Source organism: Talpa europaea, assembly GCF_964194135.1.
Source record: "Talpa europaea genome assembly, chromosome: 2".
NCBI lineage: Eukaryota > Metazoa > Chordata > Mammalia > Eulipotyphla > Talpidae > Talpa > Talpa europaea.
Genome location: NC_140068.1, coordinates 59,155,656 through 59,180,556, shown reverse-complemented (window position 1 = coordinate 59,180,556; position 24,901 = coordinate 59,155,656). Strand labels below are relative to the sequence as shown.

At 36.3% G+C, this 24,901-nt stretch overlaps 1 protein-coding gene across 1 annotated transcript; it reads left to right on the top strand.

Moving 5' to 3' along the window:
• Window positions 1-403: 403 nt before the first annotated feature.
• Window positions 404-23,873, top strand: CFAP206 (cilia and flagella associated protein 206; the record flags this gene model as incomplete). The annotated part of the gene is made up of 12 exons (XM_084227797.1): window positions 404-511; window positions 1,121-1,204; window positions 2,378-2,468; window positions 4,680-4,868; window positions 5,889-6,047; window positions 7,427-7,635; window positions 10,051-10,170; window positions 12,265-12,463; window positions 14,093-14,233; window positions 16,863-17,056; window positions 20,859-21,002; window positions 23,643-23,873. 12 exons carry the CDS (start codon window positions 404-406, stop codon window positions 23,871-23,873), a joined length of 1,869 nt encoding a protein of 622 aa, XP_084083923.1.
• Between the last annotated feature and the right edge of the window lie 1,028 nt (window positions 23,874-24,901).

Genomic DNA, 24,901 nt, shown 5'->3' with positions numbered 1-24,901 from the left:
AGAAAATAGGGAAATAAAATCTTTAATGCGTCCTACCCAATCCGCCAACCTGGAAACCCAAAAAGCACTCTCGAAGCTGGCCAGACGCTGTGAGCTGGCGGAGAGTCAAAGTGGGGGACCCCCAAAGCCCACGTGTCTGGCTTTATACCAACCTGGCTGCTTAACCCCACCCTCAAGTCCCAGCCACCTTCCCTTTGGTGGTGATGGGATTTGGAGTTCCCAGTGTCTTTGTCTTTGGCCTGGGGTGGGGATGGAGTCCACAAAGCCTGTATGGAATTAGCTTTAGGACATCCTTTCCCCCCTAACAATACCATAACTATAAATATAATAGTGGAGAAATCTAATGAAAAAAGTAATATATAAATGCAATTTTAAAAAACCTCAATTGTTTTATTTAGGCAGAATGCCTCCTACCCAGGCAGAAAGTGTTATAAAGAATATCATTCGAGAAATAGGACAAGAATGTGCAGCTCATGGAGAAATTGTTTCTGAAACTCTAGTTGCTTTTATGGTAAGAATGAATTTTTTTGTGAATTACTGCTTTATTAAAAGTGTCTTATTAATAAAACCATTTTTCTCTCAAAATTCTGTAGAGCTTGTCAAGATGTTATTCAGTTGAAAACATTGAGATCATGGACAAGTTAGTGAAAAATATTTTTTAAAAGCCTATAGAGTTTGTCCGTGTTAGATTTATAGATACTGATTTTATATTTATAGATACTGATTTAGAGTATGAGCTTTAGAGATATTAAATGTCCTGAGTAGGAATAGTTTTAATATATATTTTTGTTTGCTGTTGTAAAAATTACTCAATACTTTAATTCCTTTGTATTTACTTTTTGTTAACAATGCACAATAAAAATATGATAAAATATACAAATAGTTCCCCAATCTAAAATGTATCCATTGCTTTTCAGTCTGTTTCTCCATATAAATTTTCTTATGAATTTGATGTTTATAGCTTTCTGTTTTCAACTTCTAATGAAAGTGCTAATGAGTTGGGTGGTAAGAAAAATAGCTGAAGGATAAACTCCTGAGTGGTTGTTTAAAAATGGAAATATAGTAAGCTAATTTCATGACATGAAATAAAATTATGTAATAGACCGCTTCCTATTCTCAGGTGAAAGCTGTTGTCCTGGATCCAAGTAATGGCTTTAACATGGATAGAACCCTCACGAAAAGTGATGTGCAGAAACTTGTTAAGGTGATTATTCAACACATTTTGAATTATTTATTTTCAGTTCTAAATACAGTATTCCTGTTAGTCTTCAGTTTCTTGAAACCAAAATCCATCAAACAATGCAAACAAGAAGGGATTTATGTTTTCTCTTAAAACAAAATCTGGAGGTACTTAGGCTGTGTTCCTCTGGCTTCTTGGGGTCACCATTGTTTGTTTATGGCTTGCATTCCTTGGTGTTAAGACAGCTACTCCACCTCTGGGTAGGTATAAAGGGGGAAGACAAAGGGTATCCTGTGTGTGCTGATTGAGTCTGTCAATTTCTAACTGGAAAATAATAGCTTTCCCAGGATCCATCCCATTCAATTACACTTACCAGAATGATACTGTAAATGAACAAGGAACAGGATTTTTATTTTTCAACTGAACAAATCTTTGCTCCAATACAAATTTGTATTCTGTTAGTAAGGAAGGAGGGGCAGGGGCAAAGATTCTGGGCAAATACCAACGTCTGCTTCAGTATTTATAGGCATTTTGTCCTAATCTAATGTAATAATAAGAACATTATTGACTTGCCATATGCTGTAAAAGCACATAGTACTAAATTAAGGTTCATGTAATTGTCATATAAGATTTATGAAGTTATTGATTCAGTGTGATTTGTGTTTTTTAATTCGAAAAGAAAAATTGAAACCAAAGCAAAATAATCCAGTTCTGTTAGAAATCAAGAAGATGTGTTTGAGAACCAGTTTTAAAAACTAAGGAAGGCAGGAACTTTAGATATTTTGACTCGTTGGATTAAGGTGCTTAAATATATTTTTCTGAAATATTTTTTTCTGAAGTATTTCCATATGTATATCCTTAAACATTGCTTTTCCTCATGAAATTTTTACCACATTCAGACAGCATAAAGTAAACAATAGATCAAGTTTTTGCCATCAGCTAGTCTGTTAGTTACCTGGGTATGATGATATTGATGAACTCAGGGGAAATCATTTATTACTTTATAATATCAATTGGGCACACTACAAAGCATGACGTCCTCAAAGAGAAATATAATAATAAAGGAGTTTTTAGTGTATAAATATCAGAAAACTACAACTTTGATGTTTCCCTTTATTTTTAAAAATAACTTTAGAAAATACTTCTAAGTGTTTCAGAAAATATGAATGGAAGTACTCATGGGGTATTCTCTTCTAGCTTTGTGTGACTCGACTATTGGATAATAAAAATCCATCCCTGGACACCATTAAGATGCAAGTCTACTTTGATATGAATTATACAAGTCGAGGTAACATAGCTACCTATTTTGGTACTCTTTTAAAAAAGATTCATATTGTATTTCAGGTAAGGAGTGCTTCATTTGGTTGACATTGAAAATTTAATTTTTTTTGGTGTATCTTTTGAAACTGTTACAGGACAGGGAGAGGGGCACCCCAGACCCCGCAAACCTGCCTGCTCTAAATAGGTTCTGCCATCGGCTGCATCAACACAAAACATATGAGACTTTAATGAAAAGGAATTTTAATACAATTAGGAAACAATACAGGAAAGGCAAAGAATACAGTTTCTAGATCAAGCACCCAAAGTTACCCGTCCCCTCGTGGGTAAAAATCCACCCAAGCAGGAGGGAGAGCTAGAAGGAGATCTAGAGGAGGCACATGGAACTGAGAGACACATGAAGAAACTGAGCTTGCCTTTTGGGCGTGGACTGGTTGACCGGATGTGGGTGAGACTCGTGGGGAGGTGACAGTAGCGGTTTTTGTTTTGATTTTGATTTTGCTCTTATCCTCCCGGACTTCTCTGGGTCCCCACTGGAAGATGCTTTAGACTTGTGGCAGGCTTTGGGGCCATGCTCTGGGCCAATCCTGTTTGGGTAGACTTTAGCTATTTAGAGCAGGCAGGTTTGCGGGGTCTGAGGTGCCCCTCCCCCTGCCCTGTAACATAATTTTTTCACACATTGAAGAATCTGATAATGTTGGAAATGATAAATGAGAAAAACACTAATGGCCTAGTGAGTATTAAAAGTAAATTCTAATTATTGTGCCCATAATCATCATGTCTCCAAGGCTCTTGTTTTTAATAAGTGTATCACTAACCCATCATAGTTAGAAATTAAAACATCCAGCCCATATAAGTTAAAAGTTCTTAATTAGCTGATTTTTGTGTTCCTGGTTTATATTAGCTTATATTGCTTACTTAAATTATGTAACTACCTAAAAATAAAATAAAAAATAGGAAATTTACATTTAGAATATTTTTCCTTATTTAATACTTAAATGCATACATCAAAGTCAACCTGGAATTGAGAAAAAGGAAAATAAATTCCTCAGTAGACTGCCTCTGCCCTGTAGTAATGCTTTCATTACTAACCACTTGGTGACTTTCATTGTCTTTGGACCCTCTATTTGTTGAGCTTTCAGTTTTGTTAAACATGTAAAATCATTTATCTTTCCTTATTGCTAATAAATAATGAAACTTCAAAGCAAGAAATAGTTATGAAATTATAATTTAGTTTTTTTAATTTCAAAAGGTTCTAGTTGTTTTGTGCCATAAACTGTACCTGGTTGATATACGGTCCTTGTGAGAGTAAAATGGGGCGTCTAAATTTAGTTGGATGAATTGTACTCCTAGTGGCTCCTACGACGACTAAGTCTAGACCTCAGTATATCACAGCTTCCAGAGGGGAGGGATAGAATTCTTAAGGCAACATCATAGTCTTAGTAATACTATATTCAAAGGAATTTATCTAGAACTAAAATATAAATATGCATAATTGAACAGGAACATTTCTGCTACATATGTGTATATTTATATGTGCTTACATGTAGTATACTGCATGTGCTTATATATCAGTAAAATATATACTTAGTATATTTATATATTGATGTGTGTGAATAGTCTCTTATACCTTTTGCTTAATTGAGAGCTTTTATTTTTTTATTTTTATTTTTTTTAAAGATTTATTTATTAATTTATACAAGCACTGGGTACAGTCAGAAGCATGGGAGGGTGAGTGAATTCACCAGAGCCAGAGCGGGGAGCAGAGCAGGCAGAAGGACCGAAGTACACTACTGAGGGGAGCAGCGGGCAGTAGGAGAGGTCTGCGTGCCATGTGGGACCCTCCTCCAGTGGCCAGGGAGCAGCCGGGGATTGAACTGGCACTGCAGAGGCTGCAGGTATCTTCGCAACCCAGCGCTCAACCGCTGCGCCACCAGGGAGGCCCTAATTGAGAGCTTTTAGCCCTTTCTGATATTTACTGTTTGGCTCATCTAAAGTTTCACATGCTTTGACAAAGTATACTGTTTAAATCACGGTAATATTTTCCACTAGATTTTGGTCTGAAGATTACTTGCTGGCTATAGTTTACTTTTAGTTTTGATTACTACTTCATATGAAAATACTTGTCATACCCAAGCCATTTTCCTCCGGTCCTTCTTTCTTATGTGAGAAAAATTCCAAGTGTCAAATACATGAAAACATTTTTCTTTGCTAATTTTAGAAGAATTTCTGCAAGAACATCACCGGGTTCTGGAGTCTAGATTATGCCCTGTTAGCAGAGAAATTACAGATAACCGAGCAACTGCTAGAGAAGAATTGGAAAGCCTTTACCGAAAGATTGTCAGCTACGTGTTACTGCACTCTGGCCTTGGATCCCCTACAGATATCAGGATTGTTAGAGAGGCAACAGGTGAAAAATACACACCATTTCCACTCCATAAATGATTGCATGTGAATATCGTATCTCATAAATGATGTTAAATTACATGTGTTAAAGATTGACGTTTCCTTTTTATCTGAAAAAAGAATCAGCACAAGTAAGAGGTTAAAACTTAGCTAAACTCCCATTACACTGTATTAATTCTAAAACTCAAGTAGTACCTCTGGAAGGTGAATGTTTTTAGTTTTCTTGGAACTGCATATTTAGGGAAGCATTAGGGAAGCATTAAGGAAGCATTGGCAATATGATTAAGGATACCAAGCTGATTGGGTAACGAGGGCAAGAGGTAAGGAAGATTTTATATTGAGTAAGGGAGTTGAGTGTGTCATCTAAAATAGATGGAGGAAAAGGGCGCTATTTAATTGTCCATTTTCACCCATTTTTATCCTTTGTAATAAGGAATTGGTAAGACTTTTGACTTCCATAATTATTTCAAAACATTAGTTTTTCTATAGAGCCCTAATTAGAGCCTAATGCAAAGCTTTTTCAATGCCCATTTCCAAAAAATTAATGATGGGTGCTTAAATATGCAGTAGTATTATATACAATAGCCCATATGATAAATGATCAATTTTGCTATGTATATACACCAAAATCAAGTATCAGAAATTTAGAGATATGAATAAACATCTCTAAAAACAAGTCTCTCTCTCTCTTTTTAAAAAAGATTTATTTGTTTATGATACAAGAGCCAGGGTGCAGGCCAGAGATGCAGGGGGGTGAGAGGGTTCACCAGTGGGGAGCAGAACAGGCAGATTGACTGAAATACACTGCACAGGGGAGCAGTGGGCAAGACAGGAGAGGTCTGCTGCGCCATGTGGGTAGCTCCATGGCTGGGGATCAAACTCCTGTTGCAGTGGCTGCGGACAACCTCATAGTGCTGCGTCTTAACCCCTTGTGCCACCGAAACAAACCTCTTAACTTTCTGTTAAAAGAGTAATTTAAATTCTAGTATCTGTATTCTAACATTTTGTTGTCCCTTGTGTTTAGCTGCCCTACAGAGTGTTTTTCCTCAGGCTGAGCTTGGGACATTTCTAACTCTTTCAAAAAAGGACAAAGAACGACAGCTGAAAGAACTAAGCATGATAGTTACTGGAATTCGTTTATTTAACCGAGACTGTGGAAAGGGAGGAGAAGGCATTGATGACTGTAGGTATATCAACAGATTAATTCTATCATTTATTTGGGTTTAATATCTAACTTGCAAGGAAAATAATACATAATATTCACTTGCATCCTTTTATTGTTTTGAAGTTTTGTTTTAGGAATAACTACTTTTTGTAATGTATATAGTACTTTTTAATTTTGCTGGAACAAGATTTAAATTTGAAAGTTTAATGCCATGGAGCTAATATGGAAGAGTAAATCAGTGAAAGGAACGAGGAGCCCTGTCCCGAGCTTCTCCCCAGTTCAGTGGGGCTTTGTGTTCTTTAGTAAAAGTCAGTAAAAGGAAATCAAACTCAGTGATTTAAAAAAAATAAGTATCACCCTGGAAAGAAGAGTTGCTGATGATGTTAATATAATAAAAAGGTCCAAGAGGAGGTATCTGCAAATTTGTAAATTTAGGAGCCGTTACTATGCTTTTATGTACTTGATACGTTCATTATTGATAAGCTTGAAAGAACTCATGAAATATTTGATCAGCAACTACCAGCAGAAGTAATTCCTTATGAACTTGGCACGCATGTAGGCCCATTGACAAAGCATAAGGGTTGTTTTTTTTTTTTTTTTAACAGATTACTGATCTAGTACAAGAGAACAGTTTTTTACATTTTCAAATTTGGTATAAGAAGTTAAATTCTTATTCTTCATAAAGATCCCCATCTTGCTGGATTATACTGTTATTTTTTCAATATCCCAAGTTTATTTTTTTAAAGATTTATTTATTTTTGCATAGAAGAACTGGGGTGTAGGTCAGAGATGCAGGGGGTGAGAGGATTCACCAGACACAGAATGGGGAGCAGTACAGGTGGATCTACTGAAATACACTGCTGAGGAGAGCAGCGGGCAAGACAGGAGAAGTCTGCTGCGCCATGTGAGTAGCTCACTGGCCCAGGGATTGACTCATGCAGCAGTGACTGGCGATAGCTTGATAGCTGAGACTTTAATCCCTGAGCCTCCAGGGAGGCCATTTCTTAAGTCGTATACTTTTTTTTTTCTTTTTTTACAAGTAGAAAGGAAGATACACAGGAGGAGAGAGATAGTAATTTTTCTACAGGTACATAGTATAACACATCATTTCAAAGCCTACTTATTCTTTAAGCTCTTTTATATGTTAGTGGCAAAAGCTAATCTCCTCAAACTTTGCTTATCTTTCTGAAGTATCTTTTGTTTGGACTGGTTTTTGTTGTTATTGTTCTTCATGGTATGGAACCCATGAAATATATCCCCTTTATTGTTAAATTGTTAATTTGGTTGAGAACAAAGCTTATTCAACTTGATGTTCAAAATATGACCACTTTCTAGGCTTTTTCTTCTTAATTCTTTTTAAATTCCTCTTATCTCACTTAATATACCTTTAAAAACAGTGCCTGCTATTCTACGCGAAGCAATTCCAGCCACCACTCGCCATATTGATTCCCAGCTTCAGATTGCCCAGGACCAGGCGTACCGCTACACAGCCATCCTGGAGAAAGTAGCCGAGAACCCACTGCTGAGTGAAGAATTTCAGTCCTCTATGTTAAAAGAAGCACTGTATAATGTGCGGCAATATGAGATCTTCCTTCAGATCATTTTGGTGAGTTAATGTCCTAGGATCTGGCCTTTTCCATAGAATATAGTGTTTATATTATGGAGACTTTCTGGCCTTCTCTTCATTTTTCTTTCTATCTTCATAACTTAGCAATATTTTTGGAAGTGCTTGATCTGTCTTCTCTCCATCCCTCTACTCTAAACTGAGAAGAGAACGGTAAACATCCAGATGACTTGACTTCATTACTACAAACTGGGAGTAGTCCTCAGGACTGACTTAGTATCTCTTTGATTTCAGTTTGATCAGGACTTTATTTGCTGTAGTGAACAAATTTGAATTTTCTGGAAAAGAAAAAAGAAGGACTGATCTCAGTCTTATTAACTGTCTTAGCTGAGAGAATGGAATTCCATCCTCTGTGGGCTTTTGAAGTGCAAGGCAGTTGCCAAAGAGGGGAAGCTGTTTATTATTATTGTGCAAGTACAAGTTGTATTTCACAAATATCATTTCTTAAGACATGTACATCAAGACTTGTGTAGACTTCTTCCTCCCAAATTATACTTTCAGGGATTCATTCATAGACTAGACGTCATAGACTTCTTGATTTTTCCTGACAATGTAGGTTAAAAAAATCAGGGTAGAATTTTTGCTTGATTTAGACTTGTTTAAAAGTGCCCATGAAAGAGTATATGAGGAACTTATTAAAAAAAGTGGAGTGAGTGGGAAGAGAAGGAAGCTGTGATCACATTTTCTCTAACATTTGACTGTCATGAAAAACACATTTTTTTACAATTGTAACATTTCTAGAGAGCTGTTTACAATGAAAATGCTACATGATTGTGAACAATTTTTTTTTTTTTGGCAAAATACAGAGTGATTGTTCTAAGACATTGGGAGAAATCAAGAAGTTCTATAGGCCTATTCTGAGAATGGACCCTGCAAATCTAGTATGGTTGGAGAGGAGGTCAAATTTAATCAAACTTTTTAAGAAGCATTACATGTTGTGTATAATTTTCACTTCAGAGGCCACCATTTGCAGATTTATTTCACTTTCTTGTAACTATTGCATAAATCTAAAATACTTAAAGTGCAACATTTCCATCTTTGATTCCTAAAACAAAATTAATGTACAGAGGGGGGGAAATACTGTGGGATAGGCAAGAGACCTAATAAATTGGATACATAATATTCTTTTTTTTTTAAAGATTTATTTATACAAGCACCTGGGTACAGGCCAGATGCACTGGAGGGTGATAGGATTCACCAGAGACAGAGCGGGGAACAGAACAGGCAGACTGATGAAATACACTGCTGAGGGGAGCAGTGGGTGCAACAGGAGAGGTCTGCTGCACCGTGTGGGACCCTTGCTGGCCAGCCAGGATCAAACTGGTGCTGCAGAGACCGCGGAAAGCTTCACAGGGTGGCACTCAACTGCCTGCACCACCAGGGGAGGCGCAGGATACATAATATTCTAACGGAAATAAAGCAGAAGGAGAAGAAATCCTCAAAGAGTAATATGGGTGAAATGAAAACTGGATGCATGTTGCATTTGTGAATTTAAATTTTCATTAGATGAAATATGGTAGTATTTTATAATTTTTATGAATTATTTTTATCATTAAAAAAAGGTCTTATAAAATATAGTCTAGTCAAGCATATGGTTGGGATGCGGGTGTCTGAGAACTTAGAATACCCTTTTTTCATTTCAAATAAATGTCACTCTTTAAAAAAAATAAAAAAATAAATGTCACTCTTTTACACTGTACCAATAAACCCTCACCTCAGCTATTTCTGGCTCATCTCTGGCAGTGCAGTAAAAGTGGGTAAGAACTGGGTTCTGGACTCAGACTCTGGTATAGAACCCTGATTATGTGTTTTCCTAGTTGTAATTCTTGACCAATTTACTTTTATTTTTCTTGGTTTTCTTATTTGCAGTTATACTTTTAAAATTTAATATAGTGCTTATCACATAGTAAGAATAAATACTAGCAATTTTTCAAATTCATCTTTTCACTACCTTATTTCCAGATTTCATTGCTGTATTAGAAATAGATTGCATTGCTTTTAATGCTGTGATTTTAAGCTATCCCTCTCCTTGAATATAATTTTATTAAATGTTGCTATCAAAATAGTTTTCTGAGGAATTCATCTTTGAGGAATGGGGAAATAACAAGTAATCACAGCTGTGTCAGGATCTACTTCTCAGGAATGTAATCTGCTGAATATAAAAGACCATTTGTATACATTTGAAAGCTCTTGTGTTTTAAGAGCTTCATCTACTCAGTAAATATTTCTTGAGCACCATCTGTATACAAGTGCTCTTCTGATATTGGGAATGTCCCTGAGATGGGGTTTCTGTTCTCACTGAGCTTACCTTTAGAGATATGGAGAACATTCAGGGCTTAAAATACAGATGATTTTATAGTGAAATTGTAAAAATCTGAATTTGAATGTTTTCTTCAGTCAGATATAATTACTTGTGCTCAAGAAGTGGAAATGATGGTAAAGCAGTTGGGAGCCCAACTGGAGCAATTAAAAATGACGGTTAAATCTAAGAGTGCTGTCCCAACATCACAAGTCTTTGTAAGTATTTACCATCAACTTTGACCTTTTTTAAGGGTGAATGTATTTTTGAATCTTATAAAACTGGATAAAAGTAATTATAGTTATATATTTACTAAAAATAAATATAAAGTAAATATAAATAAAAAGTAAAGTAAAATATAAAGTAAATACAGTTATAGTTACTAAAAATATAATACTGGTTTTATATAATTGGGCCTATTCTTTATGGTTGTTTTGTAGTAATAGTATAAGTTAGGTGAGAGGATTCCCTTCAAAGGCAATTGCTATTAAAGGAAATGTAGATATGTATTATAATTACCTTAATATAAATATTGGCTGTGGCAACAAAAATAATCCATAATACAGTGTTGAAAATGTGTCCAGAGTAGCTGGTTAGAAATTGCCACCTCTAATGAAGAGATGATAAAATTTGTGACCTTTCTGGAAAGGGAAATAACCATTTTGTTTACTAGGCCTATACTTATACCAACTTTCTGATTGTATGCATTATCTTAGGGGCAGATCTGGTAACCCCAGGGAGGTGTAAGATGCACATGTGGTAATTTATACAGCATATAAAATGCTATATCTTTGATAGTTTTCTATAATCATTCCTAATATTTGGTTTTATTTATTTATTAAAGATTTTATTTATTTTTGCATAGAAGAACTGGGATGTAGGCTGCAGGTGCTGGTGGTGAGAGGATTTACCAGAGACAGGGGAGTAGAGCAGGCAGATCTACTGAAATACACTGCTAAGGGGAGCAGCGGATGAGACAGGAGAGGTCTGCTGTGCCATATATAGGTTAGTTCGGGTATTGAACTTGGGCCGTAGTGGTGATAGTGCTGAGACTTAACCCCTGGGCCACCAGGGAGGCCCTGACAATATTTGATTTTAAAAAGCAAGAAACAAAATGTTAAGTATTTTCACTTATAGGTAAGATCTGGTTAATTTTTTAATTTGTTTCTTCTGTAAATCAGTGACTTTTAATGTGAATAAAAAATTTTTATGTCACTGATCTAAAGTCTTTAATTTGCACCTCAATACAACACATGCCTTAAGATATATCTCTAGACTCTCCAGAATATTTGAATCATGATTTCTCCAGATAAACCTAATTATAATGAGTCATATTTAACTTTATATATCTCTAGAATCTCCAGAATATTTGAATCATGATTTCTCCAGATAAACCTAATTATAATGAGTCATATTTACCAAAAAAGAAGATAATTTCCCCTTGACTTTTTTTTTAAAAAAGATTTATTTATTTATACAAGAACTGGGGTATAGGTCAGAGGCATGGGAGGGTGAGAGAATTTACCAGAGACAGAGTAGGGAGCAGAACAGGCAGTCTGAGTGAAACACACTGCTGAGGGGAGCAGTGGGCGAGGCAGGAGAGGTCTGCTGTGCCATGTGGGTTTCTCCCTATCTGGCGGGGAATGGAACCTGCACTGCAGAGGCTGCAGACAGCTTCACAGCGCTGCGCTCAACCCGCTGAGCCACCAGGGAGGCCCTCCCCTAGACTTTTTGAGGTAAAGTATCCATAAATCTTTCTTTCTTTTTTTTTTTTTAAGATTTATTTATTTATTTATTTAAGCACTGGGTACAGTCAGAAGCACAGGAGGGTGAGAGAATTCACCAGAGCCAGAGCGGGGAGCAGAGCAGGCAGAAGGACCGAAGTACACTGCTGAGGGGAGCAGTGGGCAGCAGGAGAGGTCTGCGTACCATGTGGGACCCTCCTCCAGTGGCTGAGGAGCAGCCGGGGATCGAGCCAGCGCTGCAGAGGCTGCGGGCAGCTTCACAACCCAGTGCTCAACTGCTGCGCCACCGGGGAGGCCCTAAGTATCCATAAATCTTTCTTAGTGGATCAAATGTGTTTGACTTTTTGGGAGTAAATTCACTTTGTGAAAGTCTTACCATTATAAAATACAAGTTTATTTTCTCATAATTCATTAATCCAATTTCTAGCTAGATTCTAGTGTCTGACCTCATGAGATTATCATCGTAAGAATTAATTTTTTTACAAGTAAAATTTGTATTTATTTTAAAAAGTACAATGATTTATATTTTTTTCAGCAGTGACATTTTAAATATTTTTTTTTCCTCAGCCCATCTTCATTGCACTTTCTAATCTGTGGACTGGTTTTCAGGACGAAACTGTTTTAATTAGTGTCCTCACTAATTTAACTACTCACCTTGCGCCCTTTCTGGGCTCTCATGAACTACTCTTTCCTGAGAAAGTATTGCAAGATCTTCTTGAAGGAGTAACTGTGAAAACTGATGTGTGTAGAATGAAAGAACACATGGGTAATGGGAATCAGCCATTATTTCCTTTGCCTCTTAAAATTACTCCCAAAATAAAGTCACTTTTTTGGTATTAACATTTAGTGTTATACCTTTCTGATAAAGTATTAAGCATTTTTCTTGATTATAAGAGTACTTATGTTCCATGTAGAAAATATGGGAAGACAGACATATGTAAGCTGAATCTCTTTCTATCCAGCAAAATCTAGTCCTAACATTACTATCAGTGTGTTGGTTAACAATGGTTTTCTGTGCATATGTATTTCTATTGTAGTCTTAGTGATTTTATTGTTGATATGGGGTAGAAAGGCTATTAATCCTTGCTCGTTTTTTGCAAATAAAGCTTCATTTGTTTGGATTGCTCTTTGCCACATATGTACCTCAGATTGAGGTTGAAATTGGTAAAACAGTAAATTTTATCCCTGTAAATTAATCAAACTTATTTTAGTGCCTTTTAGAGATGCACTGATTTTCTTAGGAAGACTATCTTTATCAATATACTCCTTTTTACTTTTTTGGCTTCTTTTAATAGAAGACAGATTCTATTTTTATATATTTTATTGTATTGTCTATTGTTAAAGACAACTGGAAATTCAGAAAAGATGCCAAAATACAATCTGGGAGTTGAGTTTTTGCCTAGAACCGGAAGCTTTTGCAGAATATGAAATTAGATTATTTGCTCTCTCAATGTCCTTTTCAAATTCTATTTTTGTAAAAGTGGAAAATAAAAATGTAGCAGTAATTTCCACTCTTTTTATTGAATACGTAAAATCTGGAATCTAAGTCAAAGATATTCAAGATGCTTACAGTTCAAAGTTTTTCCTACTGAATTCATTTTATTAAAACAGCCTATCTATGAAATACTAGATGAAGTTGAAAGTTAAAGTCACTTTGTTAGTGGACATTCAACTCATCCATTTTGGCAAGACTGTTTACTTGCAACTTCTTGGATTTAGATGTGTTATTTCCCACCATATTTCAAAACTTTTAGCCACAGAATAGTAGAGGTTACTGCGCCAGTGAATTGGGAGGCCTAATGTTCTTCAGAAAGAATTTAATTTACGCTTGTCACATTGCATAGCTATTCAGGCTTCCAGATGTATTAGGAAAACAAAAACAAAAACAAAAACAAAAACAAACAACAACCAGGGAGGTTCATTTCCCCCAAGGAATAGATGTACCTCTAGTTGTAGCCACAGAGTCATTTGTGGTGTTACAATAGCGCCAGGCACAGAAGTGTAGGTCAGATTGAGAAAGCTAAGAATTTTGGTGGAACAATGTTTTATAAATACAATTTTTTGTTTGTGTAAAAAATTAGCCAATTTACTTATCAAAGTAAATAGGTAACAGTAGGAAGAATTTTTAAAAGTGCAAAGAATAAAAATTATTCATCTTGTTGTCACAACTAAGTTACTAAATTTCCTTGATTCTTCCTGCTCAGAACATTCTCCTCTGTTTCAAGAAATAATAGTTCCTAATATTATAGTCAAAGTATTTTGCCACCTAATATGTTATTAAGAGCTATCCTATCTTGAGTGAAGTTGATCTATAGCAAACTTTACTGCTCATATCATTAGGTCGTTTCCTCTTCTCACTGAATAATGTTTTCCCTGTCCTCTTTTTTCATTTTAGAGAATAGAGTACAACTGGTGGATTTCAGAAAACTAGAATGGCTTTTCCCTGAAACAACAGCAAATTTTGATAAGTTGTTAATTCAGTATCGGGGATTTTGTGCTTACACGTTTGCTACAACAGATGGTCTTCTCCTTCCAGGTATTCCTTAGGAATAATATTGTCCCTCCTTCCCTTCCTTAGTTAGTTTTTTTTTTTTTGTTTTTTTTTTTGCAGAGCACCACCATTTTCAATTAATCACTCTTTAAAACTTTGTAGACTCTGATGGCAAACTAGGAAAGGAGCTAATCTCGTAGTCTGTCATAAACAAGATAATATTATATAAATGATAAGTAATGGTGTGTGTCTGTAGTGGATATGGATGCTATAGTATCATAACATTGGGGCTGACTAACATGCCCCGTGAGGGAGTCTAGACGTGCTACACAGTGTTACTAAAAGATATTATCTTCCAAATAGTTATTTGAAAGAACAACACTATATTGACTGATTTGTTTATTAAAAAATATTCTTTGTCTTTTTATGGTTACATTCCATTAACATAGATCAAGATGTCTATGTAAGACCCCTCTAAGAAAAAGGCCAGTATTTTGTCAAGTAACATTTCTCTATGATGTAGATATTACTAAAGCTTCTCCTAAACAAAAAGTAACTCAGAAATTATGATGAAGTAAATTATTATCCAAAAAATGCTTGTGTTGGGAATAACAGGAAGTCAGCTAGGGCTAGATTCTTCCACCACTAGTCTCTTCCTCCCTTTATTTTTTTTAAAGATTTATTTAGTTATGCATACAAGAGCTGGGGTATAGGCCAGAGATGTGGGGGGTGAGAGGATTCACCAGAGACAGAGTGGGGAGCAGAACAGGCAGACTGACTGAAATACACTGCTGAGGGGAGCAGTGGGCGAGACAGGAGAGGTCTGCTTTGCCATGCGGTTTCTCCCTGGCCAGCTGGGATCGAACTTGTGCTGCAGAGGCTGTAGATTGCTTCATAGTACAGTGCTTAACCCCTTGTGCCACCAGGGAGGGGCCCTCCCTTTATTTTTTAATGTTTCATAATTGGGTATGAACTTTCTTCATTACAAAGAATTGTTGGGGTTGTGTGTATGCAGGCTAACTAATGCACAAATTGATTCATTTTTTTATGGTATCAGATATTTTGAAATGGGAGTAATTAAAGGGTTCATCATGGGGACTGAGAAAATAGTATTCTGAGGCCCTGTGATGGTCATTGGTACTGGGGAGAAAGCAAACAAGAGCCAAGTGGAAGTGAAAAGAGATGGAATGTAGATGTTTTCCTTTCTTTTCCTTGTCTTTTATGTTTTTCTTTTCTTTCTTTCTTTTTATTTATTTATTTGTTTATTTGTTTGTTTGTTTGTTTGTTTGTTTATTTATTTATTTATATAAGCACTGGGTACAGTCAGAAGTGCGGGAGGGTGAGCGAATTCACCAGAGCCAGAGTGGGGAGCAGAGCAGGCAGACTGATGAAGTACACTGCTGAGGGGAGCAGCGGGCTCTGCAGGAGAGGTCTGCGCGCCATGTGGGACTCTCACCTGGTGGCCGGGGATCGAACCGGCACAGCAGAGGCTGCGGGCAGCTTCATAGCCCAGCGCTCAACCGCTGCACCACCAGGGGAGGCCCTGTTTTTCTTTTCTGTTCTTCCTCTTTTCTTTACAAATCAGAAGAGGTGCCAGGAGAGCCACACACAGAGAAAAATATGAAGCTGGTTAGTGGCAGAGGTCACTGACATGCTTGCAAAGTCTATGGGCTAGGATTATGGAGAACCTGGTTTCTAGTTCCAGTTATACCACTGTGAACTGTGGTTATCTTCAGCAAATGTCATGCCTTTGTGCACCTCAGTTTTTGCATCAGGAAAAATAGAAAGACCAAATAAGATGTCTGTTTATTCCCTTCCAAATTCTGCCAACTCTGATTCTAAGAAAGAGGAAGAGAGAGAGAAGTAGAAAGACTTTGCAACTATGGGTTTTTCAAAATCCTCTCTAATTTTGCTAGTCCTGATTACTTTATTTCCCTTTACTACATTATGTCTACTTACTACAATGTTTTTCTGGGCAGCAGCAACCTGCACTACATCAGAGCAATTCTGTAGGATTTCTTTCCTTCCAGTTGGGACCACAGACCTCATGGCTTAGAGCTCAAGGTGACACTGTGGCTTGCAGTCAGATCCTTTTTCAGATGGCTTCACTGATTTGATTGCTTACCATCTTTTCCTTTGCTCAGTACTTCAGTGCCACTGCCCTCCTTTCTATTCTTTAACATTCCAAGCCAATTTTTACCTCACAGCCTTTGTGCTAGCTATTTCCTTCTCTTGGGCAAGCTCTGTCCCCATATAGCTACATGTCATTCTCCTTCATTTTATTCAGCCTTCACTGATTGTCCAATTAAAAATATCAGCCTTCCCTTCCTTCCAGACATTAAACGTTAAAGCAAGTTCAAGGACATTTTGAAAAACCTGACAGATAACTAAAGATAACTTCTCATAAAAGATTTTTAAACATCTGACATCTGAATAGTGAAATATTTTTTTAAATAAAATTATCCTTCAAAATAAGAACATTTAACTTAATAGTCCTTTCACAAAGTAATTTCACATATAATTTAAAATTACTAGTTATAGCTTTGTAGCAAAATAAACACCTACGTAATAGATTAAAAATGGAGTGTATAGAGAAAAGTTCTGTGGGTATACTATGAATATAAAAATCACTTAATACTGCATGCCCAAATCACTTCCTTTTCCTAATTTTCAGGAAATCCAGCAATTGGAATTTTGAAATATAAAGAACAGTATTACACTTTCAATACAAGAGATGCTGCATATTTATTTGCAGAAAATCCTGAAAAGTATATTGATTTAGTTAGAGAAAAGGCGAAAAAAAATGCAGAATTGATTCAGTTACTGGAACTTCATCAACAGTTTGAAACTCTCATACCATATTCCCAGGTAAGCAGGGCTAGTATTTTAAAAATTTGTGATATTCAAAAGTATAATTCATTAAAAAATTTTATTTTGTTGTGGAATGGTTCTCAAGTCCAGGCAGAGAAGAGGTCAGATGAAGACTTTTATAGGTTATCTGAAAATAGCCATGAATAAAATCCACATAGGGTACTGAAAAAAAGATAATGAATCCCATGATGAATTAAGACTGGAAAAATCTGAAAGACAAAGACTGCATTTGGACAGATAAATTAATCGACAGTATTTCCTTATCTAAAATTGAAGGTCCTCAGCACAAATAACATAGGCAATAATTTACTTTATAGTGAATTGTACAATAACTTAACAGGTTTAAGTTACACTAATCTGGAAGACTGCAAAATGGATTGGAAGGCATGTTTCTTTGTATACAGGTGCCTTTTTGTTAATTTATTCAGCAGATATTTACTGAGCCTCTTACTGTGTGCTAGGTACTATTCTTGGCACAGGGGATTTAGCAATGAACAAAAATCCTTACCTGGTGTGGAGCTCTCATTCTAATGCTGAATATTCTCAGTTTCTTCCTCTAGTCTTTCATTTTTATTGTTCACCTTTTAATTACTTAGTATCTCTTCTTTCTCATTCAGTTCCTCTCTTTTTAACTCACTAAAATAAAAACCTAAAAATATATGGTTTAAAATGTTTATTATTTGTTATTTTCATGATCATTATGACTGTGAAGCAGGTTGGTTTGGATAAGTCATCAAGCAGCTGGCAAGAGGATGGTCAGGCTAGTGACAAGTGAAACACGGGGTAATCAGCACTTGGGCAGAAACTCTGGGAACAAGCTATGGACTCAGTGGTTGGATGGGGTGAGGGTGCAGGACAGTTGTGGCATCAGAACCTTGGACAGCTCAGTTGGTGCTCTAGCTCTTGCTACCAATGTGTTCATCTGACACTCCTGCTTCCTTTTGGTTGAGGCAATTCTCCAGAAGAGTAAAAGTTTCTCCCGTTGTGGAGACTTTGGTCTGTTCAGAATCCTTCAGTATGTGGATCAGACAATAGAACTTCAACCTTTGACTGAACTGAGATAATTGCTCTCAAAATTACTGGACCAATTTTAACTCTAGTTTCTGGGGTTTTGTCACGTACCAGTAATCCTGCTAGTACCTGCTAGTACTTGGCTATTATGTGGATATACCATTTTTTTTTTTGCCAATAGGATGGCTATTTGTTTTGCTGTACATCTTTCTGATAGTGAACTTCATCATCTCTTCTTGTATCTGTTACACTTTGCTTTTCTTCATTTCCTTGTATATATGTCACCCATTCAGGTGTCAACTGTTCATACCTTTCCTGGATTTCTTTCTCTGTACTACTCTTTCTGTCTTTAACTTGCTGATTTACAGGAGATCTCTGTCTTCTAAGTATTAATCCATTGTCAGTTATAAAAGTTCAAATGCTGTTTCCCAGCCTGCCTCCTTTCTTATAGCTTTGTCTGAAACCTTCATTGAATAACACACCCTTAATTTTAATGTAGTCATATCTATTACTTTTTTCCTTTAAAGATTGTGCTTTCTGAGGTCTTATTTTGGAAATCCTTCTCTATCCTAAAGTTATTAGTTTTCATTTTCTTCTGTTCTGTTTTTCACATATAGGTCTTTAGTCCATTTGGAGAAAATAAAGAGTTCTGCTTTTGATTTTCCTAATGTAGTAGTAGTATTCTTCATTTAGTGTGCCTGGTTTCCTGATATTATCTACTATAATGTTTGACTTTCCCACTACACATGCTGCCACCTTTACTGTATTGGCAATTAATTCTTATATGAAATGAATTTGTTTGTAGGTTCTCAATTCTGTTCCACTGGTATTTTTGTTAACTCTAGGATGACCCTATATTGCTTTAGTTACTACTGCTTTGTATATTTTATCATCTTATACAACAAGTCCTCTTCTCTGCCTTTTATTTTTTTCAAAATTATCTTATGTCTCATGGATCTTTATATCCTTACATAAATTTCTTAATAACTTTGCCAAATTCCACCCCCTCCCAGATCTTTCTGGGATTTTAATAGGAATTGCATTAAAAATAAGAAAATATTTTTTAAAAAATAACAAAATATTTTTAATGGAGATTCACGTATTTTAGGTTGGGTGTTTCCATCCATAAAAGTATCACATGCTTTTTTTTTGCCATTAATAGTTTCAGTAATCATGATGTGATTAAATTAATTGTTTTAGTATATTTTATCCTTTGCCTACTTCTAAAACAGTATGAAAGATAAATTTAAAATCTAAAATTAAAAAGCTAATAAATATACATGGGGGAAAAAACAAAGGAACAAAAAGATACATGGGGGAAATATGTCCTACTCATTTTAATAAATAATAGAACTGTAACTTTTAACAGTAAAATTATTTATACAGGCCAAGATATTTAGAAAATGTACAATTGTATAAAAATACTAAATACTGTATCCATGGTTTATAACAAGAAAACAAACATTACTATATCTCAGAGCTTGCTGTGTACTCTCTTCAGCCTTACTCTTTTTGCTTTCTCTTGGCACTTATTTGTGAAATTGTTACCATTCATGTACCATTCATTTTTTCTTCTTTTTTTTTTGTGGTAACTTTTTGATGAGCAAAAGGTGTTCGTTTTAGTGTATAATTTGTCACTCCTGTTTATTTGTGCCTTGAACCATTTTATGGTTTAAGAAAGCCTCACATATTCTTAGGCCATAAAAATATTCTCTGTTTTGTTTTTGAAAAACAATTTTTTTAAAAGATATATCCTAAGAATGCTTCAATACTTTAAACAGATGTGATTTTTACCTAATGCTTTTTACTTTATGCCCCACTAGTCTTTAATCCAACTGAATTTGTTTTTTATATCTGGTGGGAGGTGAAATATCCTATGCTCAGTGTAATTTTTCCGTTTGATTCCATTTGATTGGGTGATAGTGAATTGTCCCAGACCATTTGTTCAGTGCTCTTTTCCCTGTTGATCTACAGCATCTTATGTGACAGACTGTTTTTTTTTTTTTTAAAAAAAACTCTATTCCGTCAGGTTATTCCATATTTAAAAAAAAAAAGCTCTATATCTCACTATAACCTTATAATAAGTCTTGATATATGGTAAATTTTCCCACCCCTTTTTCTGTATAGAATCTTGGCTATACCTGATCTATTGATTGATTTGGGGAAAGGAGTTGATCTCTTTTTCTTTGCTATGAGCTGAGTTCCTTAACCTTTGAATATCTATACTCCAGCAACTTCATAGCCAGCATAATCAAACCTTGTTTGAACTGGAATTACTGAATACTTACTATTTAAATAGTGAACCTTCTGCTGGGTGACCCAGCAGAAAATAAACATATTCAACTAAAAAAAATAAAAAATAAAAACAAAAAAAATTAGATCGTAATCAAGCTATGTATACATAATTTAAGATATATCCTAAGGATGCTTCAGTACTTTAAACAGATGTGATTTTTACTTAATGCTTAATAGCTATTTTAAACTTTCCATTCCAACAAGGTATTAATTATGCTTTTAATTGTTAAAATTGGAGAGGAGCATTTGACTTGAGCATGAGTAATGTTAGGTTTACCCCTTCAAAAATACACTTTCTCATTAAGTTTAAAAAGTCAGGCACAAAGCCATAATGCACAAGAAAATAATTACTTTTCTCTGCTGGCATTTATACACATATTCCATGTTCAACAATTCTTGTTTTTCTAATTATTTGCAAGGTTTAGCTAAATATTTTGAGTTACCTATAGCTAATATTTTCCTAAATGTTAATTATAAAACTCCATTTCTTTAGATGAAAGATGTTGACAAACAATATATAAAACCAATTACAATGTGTGAAAGTAGTACACAGACGGATACACACATATTGCCACCAACGATTGTAAGATCATATGAGTGGAATGAATGGGAATTGAGAAGAAAAGCTATAAAACTGGTTTGTAACAATATTTTCTATAATTATAAGTTGGGGAATGTTAAGGCTGTTTTTCTTTTTCTTTTTTCTTTTTTTTTTAAAGGTTTATTTTTATTTATTTATACAAGCACTGGGTACAGTCGGAAGCGCGGGAGGGTGAGAGAATTCACCAGAGCCAGAGCGGGGAGCAGAGCAGGCAGAAGGACCGAAGTACACTGCTGAGGGGAGCAGCGGGCGGCAGGAGAGAGGTCTGCGCGCCATGCGGGACCCTCCTCCGGTGGCCAGGGGGCAGCCGGGGATCGGAACCGGGGCTGCAGAGGCTGCGGGCAGCTTCGCAACCCAGCGCTCAGCCGCTGCGCCACGGGGGAGGCCCAAGGCTGTTTTTCATACAGCTGAATTATTTATGAGTTGTGCATGGAATTTTTTGCTAATATAAAAATAATTAGCATAGTTTATAATTGCCAGCTTTACATTATAAGATTATCTTCTAATTTTAAGCATATATAGAACACAGAACCATGAAACTAATCTTAAATTATGTCATGTAATAACTATAACAATGATAGTGCTTCTCTTCTTTGATCTGTATATATATTTTTAAAGATTTATTTATTTATGCATACAAGAACTGGGTACAGGCCAGAGGTGTGGGGGGTGAGAGGATTCACCAGAAACAGAGCAGGGAACAGAAAGGGCAGACTGACTAAAATACACTGCTGAGGGGAGCAGTGGGCGAGACAGGAGAGGTCTGCTTTGCCATGTGGATATCTCCCTGGCCGGCAGATTGAACTTGCACTGCAGAGGCTGTGGACAGCTTCACAGCTTAACCCTTCGCACCACCAAGGGGGCCCTGATCTATATATTTTTAATATTTTGTATCTATAGTAGTTTTAGCTTACTGTATTAATCTATAAGATACTAGTATTTAAAGTACTCTCAACTTCCTGTAATCACTTAAAGTATATATACCCTTTTATTTCAGGTGTTTTTTATTTTTTTGAGGAGTAGAATGTTACCTCTGTTATATCACAAATACTGTTCCCTCTTGGGCCTCCCCGGTGGCGCAGCGGGTTGAGCGCAGTGCTGTGAAGCTGTCCTCAGCCCTCTTTATCACCAACATGTTCTCTCCAGACACTAGGCAGTTGCATCCTTCTGATTCTCGTTCACATTAATCACAGTAGTACTTACCCTTAAATCCTCTTTGAAATTCTCATCCTTGACTGTCTCAGTGGAATTCTCCCTATTCACCATTTTTTGTAGTATCTTGTTATTTTGAATAGCAGAATATTTATAGTATAAGGGAAATGACCTCATCTATCTATCTATCTATCTATCTATCTATCTATCTATCTATCTATCTATCTATCTATCTTTGTAGCCTTTTCTTAGTACATTTTACCCATCTCTTTAACTGAAATCACTGAAGCCTCTCCAAATGAGAATAAAGACTCTTTGTTCAAAGCTTGCTCTGCCAAGGGAGTAGGCCACAATCACTTGGATTTGGCAGAGATTCAGAGACAGGCAGAGGAGCGGGAAAGCCTTGTAGTGAATACGGGGAAGGATTCAGATATTCTCTAATTAGAGGTTGTTGACATGGGGCACTGGAAACTGGCTAACTGGTTGATAGATTTCTCTAGTTGGCCCTGAATTGGAATTGGGGTGGGGGTGGATGGGTAGAGGAGCGGGGAAATGTGGGACGATAGACCGTGGGGCAGCCAGAAGGTGAGGAAGCTTATCAAATCCTGACTGTCCTGGGCTGGTTGCTACAGAGGTTGTGGGTCAGAGTCCTGTTGTCATATTTGTCTAGCCTTTGTCTCTTAGTCTCTCACGGTTGTCCTACTGTAGGAGGCAGGAATGACACTGAGTAGGTTTTCTGATCCAGCAGAAAAGAAGTCAGAGTCCTAGAGCCCTCAGTGGCTTTTTACAGGCCTTTTTATTGGGTTTACTCGGTACACAGCAGGTAAGGATTCTGGGGGGCCTGGAGGCTGGCAGTCCTCCCAGCCCCCAGCAAGTCTTCATTCTATCTTGGCTCTCCGGCCTTCTCTCAGTTTCTGCTTCTCTTGCTTCTCTCTCTGCTTTCGTTCGTTCTTGGCTTCTACTGGCGTCCCTGTGACGCTGCCCTTAAAAGCCCAGTCTCAGCCCAGGTGAATCCCATCTACCTATGCCACACCCTATTCCAGGTGCCCGCCATCAGGCATGCATTCAGGACCGCAAGGATCCATTATCTATCTTGATGACAGGAGGGCAGAAAAGCCTGACATTTTTCCTTACCCTACACCCACTAACCACATTATTTCCCTTGCTTCTACCCTGTCTGGTAGAAGCTCTTTGGTCTTAAAAAAAAAAAAAAAAAGGATGGCACTTGAGGGGATTATGTTAGGTGAAATAAATCAAAGGAGTAAAAGAAATGTTGCCAAAGCAAAACAAACTCAGATTTGGACACAAAATGGAAGTTATCAGAGGGGAAAGGTGTGGGGACAGATGGATCAGATAGAGGGGTTTGATTGGATGGTGGTGGATATAGCATCTAGACCTTTGGTAGTGGGTGTGGTGTGGCATATATAGTCCAGCTCTGAAGCTATCCACCTGAAACTTTTACAGTGTTGTAAACCAGTGTTACCTCTATAAAAATAAACTTCTATATATTCTCTTTCTACTTAGGCCAATTTGCGTCAGAAAGTGACTCATTCGGTACAAACTGATCTTAGTCACATGAGAAGAGAAAATTATTCACAGGTGTACCCATTAAAGGATGTTGGTACTCAATCTATGAGAGAAGGCAGTACCCGAGTACCCAGACCCCAGATTTACTTAGCTGGTCTCCGTGGGGGACAGACTAAAACCACCTTCGGGGTCAAGGTGAACTTAACCAGAGCTGTTGATGAAACCTAGAGACCATATGTTAAAAATATGAACAATGGTAAATATTGAAAAAAAAATTTCCATCCATGAAAATAAGTTAATTTTGTGGGACTGGCACATTCATTGACTGTATGAATGTTCTTTCGATTCTCATTTACATTCACTGTCAATCTGCTATGAAACATTAAAAGTTGTTTTCTGTATTGCGTTTCATTTCATTAAAATTGTAAAGTAAGAGTCCATCATTTGTTTGTTAAAAAAGTTTGTTAGCAATAATCCTGAAATTATGATGCCATTTAGGTATTAATATAAGATTATTATGACTAGAAGTTTATTTATTTTAAAAATCATGTAATGTTAAACATTAAAATTTTAAAACTTAATATGAACAACTCTTCATATATGTCATGGCCTTTAAATACCACTATTTTCTACTCTTGCTTTTTTCATTCTGTCACCTGGAATCTTATCAAATTCTGTTGGTCCTTAATTTGATCAGATTTTATCTTTTCAGTGAAAATTTCCGTATCACCTTTGAGAGAGTTGTTTCTTCCTTTGGGTTTTCACTGGAATTTACTCATACTCTTAATGCACTTAAAGTAAACAGATGTACATGCATTTGTCTATTCTCCCTGTTAGATTGTGATTTTCTTAGGATTTGAACTGTTTTAATCATTTTTTAAATTCTTGGCATTTATATAGTGTCTTGAATGAATGAAGGGCAAACTAAGCGGCAGAGTTTTTATTTTGGTAGTCAGGGTAGGAGTTGATAAGGAGTTCAGCAGCAAAATCATTGGAAAAGAGCCAGAGAAAGGGAGATTACTTTTGGGAAGTGGTAGGAAGTGAAGGTGGATAAATAAAGGTGGATAAGTTAGAGTTAGTAGCTTTTGCAAGGCAGCCATAAAAGTATGTTGTTAAGACATTAGAAAATCACTGTTGATTCTTCTTGAACAGAAGATTGATTGTGGGAGAGGGGTTTGGAAGTCAGGGAATTCCTGACAATAATTAGGACATGTGGTCATGGATGGTGCGAAGGGGCAAATATGAAATTTAATGAA